The 14,785-nt window shown below is 42.2% G+C and overlaps 1 protein-coding gene across 4 annotated transcripts in view; it reads right to left on the bottom strand.

Annotated features, from left to right (window-relative positions):
• Positions 1-9,739: 9,739 nt before the first annotated feature.
• zmp:0000001236 (mastermind-like protein 2) overlaps positions 9,740-14,785 on the bottom strand; it is a 456,887-nt gene continuing 451,841 nt past the window's right edge. For 3 of the 4 annotated variants that reach the window (XM_068034041.1, XM_068034043.1, XM_068034042.1), the window contains exon 5: positions 9,740-12,925. In XM_068034041.1, coding sequence (XP_067890142.1) covers positions 11,892-12,925 — 1,034 coding nt within the window. In that variant the 3' untranslated portion in view covers positions 9,740-11,891. The remainder of the gene's footprint in view (positions 12,926-14,785) is intronic. The other variant, XR_010975223.1, reaches the window with a different exon arrangement.

Below are 14,785 nucleotides of genomic sequence, written 5' to 3' on the forward strand. Positions count from 1 at the left end.
ATCACAGCTATAGATAACAGTGCCTCTCAAAAAGGGTTATCTCAGGGTTTAACAGCAAACAGATCAATAACACCCCTCTACTGTAAGCAAAAAAAAACTGCTACTATTTTGGCAATGATTAAGTAGTTAGCTCTTGGTTTGTAAATTTTATGGTAAGACAAATCTCTCTTTGACCCATCTCCCCACAACATTTGCAAACATTTCACGTATTTGAGACACTAATGAAGTCAATTACATAGCTAGCTGAATTAGCAGTATTTTAAATCTACTTCAACTGTAGTTTATAGCACACGTGGAGTATGTGAATTTTTAATGTTGCAAGTTGGCTTAGTTTAGTCAGAACCACTCCCTATTAGCATGCTCAATTGATGTTTTAGTCACTGTGCACTAATCCATTATCATTATTATTGTTTAATTTCAAGCAGGAAGTGCAGACTGATGGTAATTACACTGATTACTGCAGAAAAAGAAACATGCCAGTACAAGTGGTAACCATGCAGTAATCCTAATGCATATATGAGGAGTCTAGCCACAGCTATTAAACTGTACACTCCATTGCTAGATCTGGTTATGAAATTGGATAGCTAAATTAAATTGCAAATGGACACTGATAAGATGGGGGAATAGGCTAAAAAAGTGACAGAATTCGTTATCAGTGTGAGATGATGTATTTAGGTAAAAAAACTTTTATTCTGAATGGAACTAAGCTCGTGCTGTGGAAGTGCAAAGGGATTTGTAGGCACAGATTCCCCGGACATTAAAACCAGCACTTCAGGTTGATAAGGCTGTAAAATAAAAAGCAAGTAGAATCCTAGATTTTCATGATATGGAGGATATAAAAGCTTAGAGGTAATGATGAGCTTATATAAAACCTTAATGAATTTTCAGGTAGAGTATTTTGTGTAGTAAAAACAAGAAATGCTGGAACCACTCAGCAGGTCTGGCAGCATCTGTGAAAAGAGAAGCAGAGTTAACGTTTCGGGTCAGTGACCCTTCTTCGGAACTGACAAATATTAGAAAAGTCACAGGTTATAAGCAAGTGAGGTGGGGGTGGGGCAAGAGATAACAAAGGAGGTCCAGATTGGACCAGGCCGCATAGCTGACCAAAAGGTCACGGAGCAAAGGCAAACAATATGTTAATGGTTTGTTGAAAGACAAAGCATTAGTACAGATTAGGTGTTAATACACTGAATATTGAACAGCAGCAAGTGCAAACCTGAAAAAAAAACCAGTGGGTAAGCAAACTGAACAAACTAAGATGAAATGAAATAAATGCAAAAAAAAGATTGTAAAAAATGTAAAAAAGAATGTCAAAAAAAGGAAGAAAAAATAACTAAAAATTAAAGTAAAATGGGGGGCTGTCATGCTCTGAAATTATTGAACTCAATGTTCAGTCCGGCAGGCTGTAGTGTGCCTAATCGGTAGATGAGATGCTGTTCCTCGAGCTTGCGTTGATGTTCACTGGAACACTGCAGCAATCCCAGGACAGAGATGTGAGCATGAGAAAAGGGGGGTGTGTTGAAATGGCAAGCAACCGGAAGCTCAGGGTCCTGCTTGCGGACTGAGCGGAGATGTTCCGCAAAGCGGTCACCCAGTCTGCGCTTGGTCTCCCCAATGTAGAGGAGACCACACTGTGAGCAGCGAATACAGTATACTACATTGAAAGAAGTACAAGTAAATCGCTGCTTCACCTGGTAACCTCCTCTCTCCTCACTATCCCAGGCCCCAAACACTCCTTTCAGGTGAAGCAGCGATTTACTTGTACTTCTTTCAATGTAGTATACTGTATTCGCTGCTCACAGTGTGGTCTCCTCTACATTGGGGAGACCAAGCGCAGACTGGGTGACCGCTTTGCGGAACATCTCCGCTCAGTCCACAAGCAGGACCCTGAGCTTCCGGTTGCTGGCCATTTCAACACTCCCCCCTGCTCTCATGCTCACATCTCTGTCCTGGGATTGCTTTTTTCAGGTTTGCACTTGCTGCTGTTCAATTATCAGTGTATTAACACCTAATCTGTACTAATGCTTTGTCTTTCAACACACCATTAACATATTGTTTGCCTTTGCTCCGTGACCTTTTGGTCAACTATGCGGCCTGGTCCAATCTAGACCTCCTTTGTTATCTCTTGCCCCACCCCCACCTCACTTGCTTATAACCTGTGACTTTTCTAATATTTGTCAGTTCCGAAGAAGGGTCACTGACCCGAAACGTTAACTCTGTTTCTCTTTTCACAGATGCTGCCAGACCTGCTGAGTGGTTCCAACATTTCTTGTTTTTATTTCAGATTTCCAGCATCCGCAGTATTTTGCTTTTATTTTAGTATTTTGTGTAGTATTGGGCTTAACTGTACAGAGGATATTGAGGCTTTAGAGAGGGTACAATGCAAATTCATAGCGATGCTGCCTGTTATATAGAAATACAAGTACAAAGAAAGACTAGAAAAATATGATCTGTTCTTATTGCAATACATATTAAGGCAATGATAGAGGTGTTTAAATTATCAGACCGGGTAAATGGAAGCAGACTATTTCCAGTAGTTGTGGGATCTAGAATGTCGGGTCATAAATATAAGATTATTAAATATAAGAGAGCAGGAGAAACGTAATTTTTGTGCGGCTGTAGAATTCACTTCATGGGTTTGTGACAAAGGAGCTGTGGCAACATTTAAAATAAGACTGGATGCATAAATGAATGAAAAGGGACTGAAAGAATATGGGGACAAAAAGGGTAAATTTTATTAGGGCTATTTGCTCACGAGGACACCAACACAGATTGATTGGGCTGAATGTTGAGCCTTTTATGTAATTTTAAGGAGTCACAGAAGTACATTTTTGAACCCTGTTCAAAACACATCAGACCTTAACTTCAAAAGTATTTCATTGGCTGTAAAGCGCTTTGGGATGTCTTGAGGTCATGAAAGGCACTACATAAATGCACGTTTTTCTTTCTACACAGTGCGGGGTATTTCATATTGTTTATAAGGATGAATGATCAATTCACACGTGATTATATATACCCCTAAAGTATGTTAGACATAAACAATTATCTAGGATTTTCTCACCCAATTTGACTAAGTATGGCACCAAGAAACCCTAATAAAAGGGAAAATTCTCTAGCTGGAGTCATAGCTAATACAAAAGTAAATGGTCATGGCTGCTGGAAGTCAATTATTACATTCTCCAGGACACCACAGTAAGAGTTCCTCAGCCCAATCATCTTCAGTTGCTTCAACGATAACCATCACTCCATCATAAGGTCAAGAGGGCAGCTTGCTGATGATTCCACAGAGTTCAACTCAGTTTGTAACTCCTCTGATAATGAAGTAGCCAAGCTGCTCAGCATCCAGGCTTGGGGTGACCATTGGGAAGTAATGTTTCAGCCACATAAGTTCCAGGTAATAACACGGAACAGGAGAAAACACAGCCATCTCCCCTGCATTCCAACTCTACCACCATCATCATGTATCCCACCAGCAATATCTTGGTAGTTACCACTAATCAAAAGCTTAACTGCACCAGCCATATCAACACTGTGGCTACAAGGGTTGGTACTCTACAATGAATGGCCTGCTTTCTGACCTCTCAAAACATCTCCATTATCAATGGTTGACTGAATTGTGATGGAATAATAGTCACTCAACCGATTGGAATAGCTGCTAAAGCACTAGAAGCTGACACTAACCTGGTCAGAGCAGTTTGCTTGATGTGTATCCCTGCCACTGGATTTAATATCCAACATTTTGCACCATTGCTGATACACTGTGGCTGCAGTATTTATGATCTACAGGATGCACTGCAGCAACCCACCAAGGTTACTTTGGCGGCACCTCTCCCCTGTGACCTCTATTACTGAAACGACCGTTCACCCCCCACGGCTAATAATGCCTTGATCACTCAGCCCAGCCCCCATTCCAACTCCAAAGCCTCAATAGCATTTGGTCTAACTGGTCTATGCACCAAATGAGCCTCCTCTTGCTGCTTTTCATCTAACCCTATCAGCGTATCAAGAAGTACAAGAGCAGCAATGTCATGGGGTGGCCATCATCTCCAAGTCACACACCATCCTGACAAATATATCTTGCTGTTCCTTCACCATTCCTGGGTTAAAATCTTGGAATTCCCTACACACCATGCTTCTGGGAGCACCATCACCATGAAGAACTGTAGTGATTCAAGAAGACCTACTGAGGGGAATGAAGGATGGACAATAAATGCAGCATTACCAGCATTGCCCACATCCTGAGACCAGATTTAAAAATTATTATAACGCTGTTCTTGATGACAGCACCAATTTGTATTCAGCTGAATTATATCATTATGAGATTTGGTTAATGGTATCAGTCCTTTTTCATTTAAAAAGTATTTCCTCCTATTTGCTAGAGATTTGGGTACTATGCACTATCCATTACTAAAAGGATGCATGGGACCAACTCCCATACCTCCACAAATGCTTCTAATAGACTGACTGCTGGAAGGTATAGAGGCGTGGAGTTTCCTCGACATTTGTACCCAGATACACCTATAACTACAATATACTCAACTCTCCTCAATCCATCAAACCCCTGCTGTAATGAATCTCTGCTTGAGCCTTTGACTCTCAAAACGCAACGATCCTCCAACTGTACTTGTTCGGGGTTCTCTTAACATTGCAATCCAATATTCAGTAAAGCAGGAATAAAGTCATTTTTCTGGTCTTTTAATTGCAATTTTTTGAGCATTTAAAAAAATTATCCTCAGAAACATGCTCTCTATTTTCTATTTCTTTTAATATATTTTCATAGCAGAGTACATATCACATTAAAAATTGAAAAGCTTCCCCGATTGCAGATTATTGTTGGGAGCCAAATTGGGCCACGTGGCGCTATCTTTTCAGGCACTACATGGCTCCCTTAGGTCCCAAAATGGTGGGCAGGAAGTGTGTGCACACTTCCAACTTGAAATGTGCCACCTGCCACATTGGGTAAGGACAAACACGAAGCACCCTTTATCCAACCCTGAAACAGGCACTAGGTCATTTGCATTTGCAAATAAGGGGTCGTTCAGGTCCCTGCCACAACATTGGTCTACCCCGGGAGGAAGACCACCCTAAACACTGCATAAGTAAAAACCAACAAAGAACAAAGAACAGTACAGCACAGGGACAGGCCATTCGGCTCTCCAAGCCTGCGCCGATCTTGATGCCTGCCTAAACTAACACCTTCTGCACTTCCGGGGCCCATATCCCTCTATTCCCTTCCTATTCATATATTTGTCAAGATGTCTCTTAAACGTCGCTATCGTATCTACTTCCACCACCTCCTCTGGCAGCATGTTCCAGGCACTCACCACCCTCTGTGTAAAAAACTTGCCTCGCACATCCCCTCTAAACATTGCCCCTCGCACCTTAAACCTATGTCCCCTAGTAACTGACTCTTCCACCCTGGGAAAAAGCTTCTGACTATCCACTCTGTCCGTGCCGCTCATAACTTTGTAAACCTCTATCATGTCGCCCCTCCACCTCTGTCATTCCAGTGAAAACAATCTGAGTTTTTCCAACCTCTCCTCATAGCTAATGCCCTCCAGACCAGGCAACATCCTGGTAAACCTCCTCTGTACCCTCACCAAAGCCTCCACGTCCTTCTGGTAGTGTGGTGACCAGAATTGCACGCAATATTCTAAGTGTGGCCTAACTAAGGTTCTGTACAGCTGCAACATGACTTGCCAATTTTTATACTCTATGCCCCGACCGATGAAGGCAAGCATGCCGTATGCCTTCTTGACTACCTTATCCACCTGCGTTGCCACTTTCAGTGACCTGTGGACCTGTACGCCCAGATCTCTCTGCCTGTCAATACTCCTAAGGGTTCTGCCATTTACTGTATACTTCCCACCTGCATTAGACCTTCCAAAATGCATTACCTCACATTTGTCCGGATTAAACTCCATCTGCCATTTCTCCGCCCAAGTCTCCAACCGATCTATATCCTGCTGTATCCTCTGACAATCCTCATCATTATCCACAACTCCACCAACCTTTGTGTCATCCGCAAACTTACTAATCAGACCAGCTACATTTTCCTCCAAATCATTTATATATACTACAAACAGCAAAGGTCCCAGCACTGATTTCAAAATCCTGGACCTCCAGGCTCTGGCTCCGACACCCAGTTGCCACCCCCTCTCCCTTCAATGGAAACCCTTTGATCACTTCCCCAAGCTCTCAATCCCTGTCCCCAGTCCTGATGCTGTTTCTGAGTGACCGATCCTCAACTTAAGCAAGTATCTCCTCTTGAAGAGCCGTCTTCATTATGATATGGTCTAAGGCACAATATCTGGGGTTCCTCGGATCTTACCATTTGTCTGCAGGGGAATAACCCTTCTGGGGGTTGTGGGGGCGCCTAAAAGCAGTTGCTCCTGAATTTAACTCCTGGTGTGCCTGATCAGCATGAATAATGGTTAAAATGTGTTGAAGCTTGAATTTTAAGACTCAAAGAAGAAATAATACTGGTGTGGGCTTGGCAATTCCGTGGACCCCGATTGTTTACACTGATTTGTGTCAACTTTAGGTACAGGCACATTCTAATGAAATTGGGAGAATATTTGGGTGTAATGCGATAACAGGAAAAGGAGCACAGCTTCATGTAAAAATTCCAGATGCACCCAAAGAGGAAACTCTAAGCCAGCATGCTTCAGGAACAACTCTCCTTTTAGTATTTCCCACTTCCCTGCGGGAATTGACTGAGCTTCTCTTGGTAGTTTCTCAGAGCAGTGACAGATCTTGAATTCATTCAGAACTGCGTGGAAAAAATGTCAAATATTTTTTTCTCTTAAGAGAGTATTAGGTTTCCCCCAATGGTTCAATAGATAAATAGCTCAAAAGGGTTTACTGTGCCTCACCAGGATCTCAAATGGGGTAGTGGACCTATAATTAGCCTTAGCGATAGAGTTTTGCTGGGTAAGGATATCAAGGGACATGGAGCAGAGATGGGTAAATAGAATATAGGTATAGATCAACCATGATCTGATTAAATAATGGAACAGTTTTGAGAGACTTAAGTGGCCTATTCCTTTCCCCATATTCCTGAGTAAAGGAGGGGAAAGTTGGCCATGTGACTTGCCCTGCGCCTGTTGACATCATCTGCCAAAACTCCATGGATGCAAAATTAATTCAACCTTATTTTTGAATGTAATGGCCATGATTTGCAGCGTGCCCATTCCCGTTCAGATCAAGGTGGGCAAAACAAAATTTATCCACCCACCTCATCCGAATGATTGTGGCGCAGGTTCCTGCAACTCCACCTCTGCTCTCCTCTTCTGAACGCTGCCCGCACACAGCAGGAGGCCACAGCAGCATAGCTAGACACCACGTGGTACAGGCAGCCTGCTTCCCCTTAAAGGGAAGGTGGAAAAAAAGATTGCAGCAATGAAAATTCTTGCAAACTGAATGCCAGGGCAGACAGAGGGATCCAGCTCTGGAGGCATTAGTGGTGCAGGTGGGTAGGAGGAGAGATGCCATGGTCCCGCAGAGGGCAGGGAAACCTCAGAAGGGAGTGGGAGCAGATAATCTGGAAGGTCAACCCCCGGAGTTTGGATTGGAAGATCTGGCAGCAATGCCACAAGTGGTCTAATGACCTCACACCGGTGATCAACGTCAAGTGAATGCATCTTCACATGAAATCACGACTCACCACAACACCAAACTTTCATGCTGCTCAATGCACCACATTCCCACCATTCATTCAGCAGCATTCCCTGGCACTCAGGACTCAGGCATAACATGTAGATACTCTCCCTCACCCACCTACAAATGCTGCCAGCCTCAAACTTACGTCTCATTGCCTGCACATAGCTCCAGATATTCAGCTACGACTGGAACATCACCTAAACATAGTGCTATGCAACCACTGACATTCTGCCCTCTCTCTTGCAGGGCAAAGTGGCACACAATAGAAGGGAGCAAAGCTGGACTGGTGGGGGACAAGGATATCTGCATCTCCAGTCCTACATAGGAGATGGCTCTCTGCACCATGGTGCCAGCTGCGACAGGACCTATAGCATCCAATATCACTGAGAACACTGAGGATGATGCTATGTTCCTGCCTTATGCCTCCTCTCAACTCGCAGCACACACACATTCTGCTATATGGCATGATGAGATAACTGTAGATGGAGTGACCATGGACCTCTTGCTTCGTACCCCAACTCAGTTCCCTCACACCAACATTCTCGTTCTGAGTTCCTGCCTTCAGACACACAAGAACTCCCACCTGCACAGGCACGGCAGCCCAAGGAGAAAGCAAGAGAGCAACAGCCACAGCACTGATGAAGAGGCTCCATCACATAACTGACACTCACAGCAACCAGTTCGGATACTACAGAGGCTAGCATAGAGTTAGGATCAGCATGTATTGAGTCACTGGGCACAAGTGGGCTGCAAACAGGACAAGGGTAAAGCATGGTTCATTTTCCAGCTCAATAGAGAGCAAGATCATAGACAAGTATTGCTGCAGAGGACTCTGATGAGGACCTCAATGTAGCAGCATGCAGGAGAGTGCTGAATGGGCATACACACTGAGATGTTGGGCTCATTGGTTGGCCTGCCAGACAGCCTCCTATCACTGTAACGGATCATGGAGCAGTGTGGATCCACCTTAGCAAAGGGCATAGCATGGAGCTTGCCCATTTCCGTTGCCTCTATTCCATCTCCCTGTCACATTGCCAGACACAGTGGCATCGTCACTGCTGCCCCCATACCTGTTGCAGATTTTGTCCGCAGAGGTCACCTACTCTTCTGCCATCCTTGTGAGGATACAGAAACACACTCTGGTAAATGGACAAAAATGAGCCATAAATAAAAATCTCTAAATGTTACTTACCGGCAACCTGGCCCTTTAAATAATGCTACAACAGGGTCCATCTTGATGCTTCACACTGCTTTTTTCAGGAGTGGACAACACAGGCATTGCCAGGACCTCAATTATCCAAATTTCAAATCCTCATAGTCATAGATACAACACTGAAACAGGCCCTTCGGCCCACCGAGTCTGTGCCGACCATCAACCACCCATTTATGCTAATCCTACATTAATCCCATATTACCTACCACATCCCCACCTTCCCTCAATTCTCCTACCACTTACCTATACTAGGGGCAATTTACCTACGAACCTGCAAGTCTTTGGCTGCGGGAGGAAACCAGAGCACCTGGCGGAAACCCACGCGGTCACAGGGAGAACTTGCAAACTCCGCACAGGCAGTACCCAGAACTGAACCCGGGTCGCTGGAGCCGTGAGGCTGCGGTGCTAACCACTGCGCCACTGTGCCGCCCCAAGTGTTACATCAGCCGGATAGGCTGTGTGGCATCAGAATAGCGTCAATTCAACATGTTTGGGCACACGCTGGGGAAGAAAAGGAATTGTAGCCGATTTATTTACCCTGCCCTTAGTCACAGGGCATTAAATATCTCACCCTCAATACTCTTCCGGCTGAGATCAGCTAGGCCAACACAGTGGATAAAGCCTGGGCCTTCCTAGTCTTACACAATTTTTTGAATGATGGTTAAAAAATTTTGGTTGCAGTACCATTGATAAGGTTAAAGTGCATGAATGCGCAGCATGTGGTCTGTAATAAGAACAGCTTGCTGTTTAATTACAAAGCAAAATAAATCACAGCAGTTTCATGACATGTTGCTTGTTGCATCTGCAGTACTGTATTTGGAAATATTTCAAGAAAGATACTGTATTACAATAAAATACAAAATGCAGTATAATAATATTGTTTTAATAGAACTTTTACAAAATCTATTGTACAAAAGTACCATTCCTCATGGTCTGCAAATCTAAAAGACTTGGTTCTGTCATATTCATTGATTGTTTCAGTTCGCAAGTCAACCTTGTGGCATGAACTAAAAACACCAACATCATTAGCCACCTAGCTGAAAATAAAAAAAAAGACATTGTTTGCATGGGTTTAATCTTAACTCAAGACATGAGCAGAATAAATTAATAAGCAAAACAGATATGAAATGTCCCAATAACAAAGGATGATTTGATTACCCCATTAGTTTTCAGATCAGCTCTAAAAAGGAAAGTGCTCAGGCCCCAACTATTTCAGTCTTAATCTATTACTCCAAATCTCAGCACTGAAAAATGCAGAATGAAAATGACAATTCTAGTGCTTTATTTCTTATGTTGATATGTTCATCTGTTTAATGTTATCAACAATATTAAACTTACATTAGGCGGATAAGCTTTCCCTTAACACATACAAAAGTACAGAACTGTCATTTCTTACCGTTGAGGTTAGGTTGTGGTAGAGAATGGCATGTGTTTCCACTGTGCATCTGGTGATAAGCCAGCCTTGCCCTCGATGAGCACCAATGTCAGACACATTTCACAAGGTCTAATATAATAGACTAAACTCAACCAGAGAACACAATTTGAATTCTCTACACCTCTGCAATCTTTAGCGCATAAAACATGACCAATTGAGGCTAATTTTATGGGAACTGCTTTATGACCCATGGCTAACTTCGGAACAGCAGTAATCTTTTTAATCAGCCTCCTGGTCATTGCACCTCTTATTGCGAAGGACATTTCAATCTTCTGTGAGAGTGCCATTTTTCTATAAACACCTAAAAATTTCTGATGAACTATGGCTAAATTATTGGTCGAAAATGGGGAGCTGTGTTAACGTAGAATTGTACACTCCCGGAAATACAAAAAGCAATGATATTGCAGTTGAATTGAAACATATTTAAATAAGAACTTGGAATCAGATAAATCTGTGCACTAGTGCCATTAGCAATACTTTATCAAGGATTAAGAGTGTCACCTTTAAGTTAGAAAAATACACTTTGTACTGCCATGAATCCGCAACACTTTTTGCACAACTTGTAACCATTTTCTAAGGTGTCTCGCTTCCACAATACATCTTCAAGCTAGGAAGAACTCTGCACAATGAGCAATAACACTGCTCCAAGGATTGGCTCTTTGGAAGTACAACTGCTGAAATGAAAAGCTTAATCAAATTGCATTTCCCAGATGGACTGCTCGACCATAAAGCCAAGCTGAAAACTGAAAAAGCTCAAACAATACAGAGCAGGCAAGCTGGAATGTCATCTTTGCTTCAGATTTATACCTAGAAGTGTAGAGGCTTATTCTTGTATTGGTAAATGCTACACTGTGAGTCTCTGAGCTCTTTAACATAGCCTGGGCTTATAAACATTCATGATTGACAAACCCATCCTTTTTTCATGATAAAGTGAAACCATACAGTGACACTGAAATCCACATATACTGTTTCATTCACAAGAAGGCTGAAGTGGCTGAATGATTATGGAATTTATAATTAAAACTAATAATTTTAGGATGTTTTGCCACAGATGCTCACAATGGATAAATGTAAATCAATGAAACCAGAACAGGTCATTTATAAAACAATAACTATACTGTAAAACACTTTAAAAGGAAACTACTGTATGCATTTGAAACTGATAATAAGTAGACTGTTGATCTAACATATGCCAATTTAAAACTATGACAGAAAAGAAACATGTACAATTTAATTTTTGTAAGTAAAAATGTTTCACTACAATGATTCACAGAATTTTTTCAGAAAAAAAGTATAAATATAATCTTCTTACAGAGAATATGATTTTCAGTAAAAAACATATTTTACAAAACTTCTTTTTACTAAGCACATAAAATCTATGCAATTTGAGCCCAATAATATACACTTAGTGGAGAGAATGTACTGGTATGTTTCTACACTGGTAATTCATTCGGCAAATTGCATCTAACCGGGCACAACCGTGCACACCTGCGATTTGCCAACTGGCTACAGGCACAGATAAATTCTGTCCAACAGTACTTCTCCAAAAGATGGATAATATTTACCAATCCTCAGACGTTTTCATGAATGCTGCCCCAAAATTTCATCAAGATTTAAGTCCTTCATCCAGTCATCATTGCCAGTGCTATTTTTTATCAATGAGTCAAGGAAATCAGAGTCGCTGCTGAGTCCAGACAGTGCATTGTCACCTTGTTGGCTGAGAAAGTCAAATGCCAAGTCACTGTTGTGATTTGTTCCCTGGTACCCTCGAGGGGTCTGGTTGGTGGAAGGAAAATTGGTTGTGGGCAATGTTTGCACTGAAGGCGCCTGACTCATTACAGCCATGCTTGTTGCTGACTGGCTCATTACAGACATAGCTTGTGGCTGTGGCCTTGGCTGATTAGCTCTTGGGGATGGCCCACTCAGTGAGCCTATTGTCTGTCCACTCATAGCTTGGTTCATTTGGGTCAAAGGTCGCATCTGAACTCCTGGAGCTATCTGGTTTGGTGGTGCCATGCCCCGCTGAGCGAAATGTTGATTGGACATATTAGGTTGCACAGACTGATTTGAGAAAGAAGGGTTATTAGAGAATCTTACATTAAGTCCCAGTTGTGTCTGTTTTGGAGTTACCTGCACCCCCTGGGGTGTCCAGTTCTGTGGTGCCATACTAGAATTGGTCATCATATTTGTAAGTCTCTGTGCAGACATACTGGTGTTTATGTGGTTCAAAACTGGTCTCATGTGCTGCTGAGAAATGGCAGAACTCCCAACTGACACAGTGCCAAACCCAGACATTGTGGTCCCTTGACCTAATGTTTGCTGCCTTGGCATCATTACGTTGTTCTGGGTCATTCCCATCTGGCTTTGACTTGTATGATGCTGCAGTTGATTAACACTAGAAGAAACGGTATATGCTCCCTGCTGGGAAGCAGATACACCTCCATATATTCCTATACTCCTGTCGCTTTGAGTTCCTGATATAGGAGGCATTCTAGGTCCTTGGCTGCTTGGTGGATTCACCTGCAGAAGGCTAGAGTTTGGAGGCACCACACGGTGACTTGGAGCAGGATTTGACAGAGGCTGAGAGGAGTTCAATCCCATTGCAGCTGCAGCACCTGTAAGATTAAATTACAGCAATTAATTTCCCTAATATATGCTCCAATATAGAATAGCATACAATATACAGTAATATAGTGACATCAATATAGAAAGTAGGTGAAATTTACTAATAAAAAGTCATTAGTAAGATCTTTCATAGTTGAAATTTTACTGAAATCTGTCCACAGGGTTGATCCAGGATTTGGAGTGGGTGGGGGGAACGGGGACGTGTGGTAGTAGGAGCAATCATGATGGTTTTATATTCATTGCAAACGGTGGACAAATCAATGTAATTACACGTAGATGGTGACTGGGATTTCAAGTAAGGGGAATAGATAATGTTATCTTTCCCCACACAGCTGCATGTTGCACATTATTTCAAATAATAAACTGGATCTTTCGATCAATGGGTCAGTAGGTAATTCAATATTTGCTGAGTTATGAAGGTCAATCAAGAAATCTCTCAGTTTAATTCTTAGTCTGCACGAATTAGCAGATATTGGGTTGGGTGGCTATAGGGCATTACCATGGTCTTTAGAGGAGAAAAAAATCAACCAAGGAGCAGGAAAAGGCAGTAGCACAATAAGCTTGTCTGTTTTTGTTAGATATCAACCCTACCTATCTGTTTGTTCATTATGATCTCGCAAACCTTCTATCAGCAGTGAAACTAATTGGGGTGAAATTCAAATTTGGCGTGAGTGCAGAACAGGTGGCAGCAGATCAGCTGCCTATACAATAGAAAGGAAAACTGGATGAATGTATTACTGGCAGCCTATCCACTACTGCCTATTCTGTGCCCCTGCCAAAGTTGACTTTCACCTCTATTATATCCTAACTCCATAGCTCCCTGATCATTATCTCCTCAAGTAAAAAACTTCCACTTGATGTTAAGAAAATGTTCACTGTATCAAATACCTTCAGGCTGATGGACTCTAAACTAAATCAATTTGAATGCAAAATTTAAAGTATTGTACATGCAGACTATTCCACAAACACAGCGACTATACTTCCACTTTAAATTCCTATACAACAGAAGTGCAACAATTCTGGTAGTTTTATCACATCCAATATATTTGTTGGCTGAAGATGCAGCTAATTTACTGAAGACAGATTTTAAACCTGCCTTGCTCTGCCCTAACCTGCCCGATTCACCCTGACTTAAAATCGGGGGGTAAAGGTCTGAGAGAAAGATGTTCCAGCACTTTGAAATTTTAGTTTACTATTTCTGGGACAAATTACCTTGAAATCTCTAACTCAATTAAACAAACATCAATTTCTGGATATTAGGAATTACAATTCAAAAGAAAACAAGCAATTTTTCTGCAATAAAAGCAGCATTTGCTACACTGCTGGTCATCAATCAATTCTTACTAACGACACCAGTTGGCATTGTGCCCACAGCCTTTAATTCTGAGAAGGCATCAGGTGGCACAATTATTCCAGCTGTGGAGAACAAATCTGGCCTGTAGAAAATGACAACAGAACCACAGTGTACTGGCAATCAATTAGATGACATTTGTAAAGGATGGTAAGAATTTGCCCTGTATACAAGTGTTATTTGAAGTCTCGACCTTTTTTGTTATTGTATTTATTTTGAAGTGTATCTCTTTTCTCTTCCCATTTTCTACCAGTACAGACGTCTAACCGCGATGCCTCCTCCTCCATCCAGAAGCTCACAGAAACCAGGTGGGTGGGCAGTTAAAAACACTCAGATTATTTACCAGCCAGAAAGCTGCCAGGATCTCACCATTCAGGCTTTTAACCTGTTCTCCTGAGCAGACAGCAAGGTGACCCACCAAAACTACGTATGCCAATTAGGTCATTGGGACAGGACTGCAATTTTAGCTCAGGTTTGAATCAAGTTGGTAGGATCAGCA

Source organism: Heterodontus francisci, chromosome 6 (assembly GCF_036365525.1).
Source record: "Heterodontus francisci isolate sHetFra1 chromosome 6, sHetFra1.hap1, whole genome shotgun sequence".
In the NCBI taxonomy this organism is placed as follows: domain Eukaryota; kingdom Metazoa; phylum Chordata; class Chondrichthyes; order Heterodontiformes; family Heterodontidae; genus Heterodontus; species Heterodontus francisci.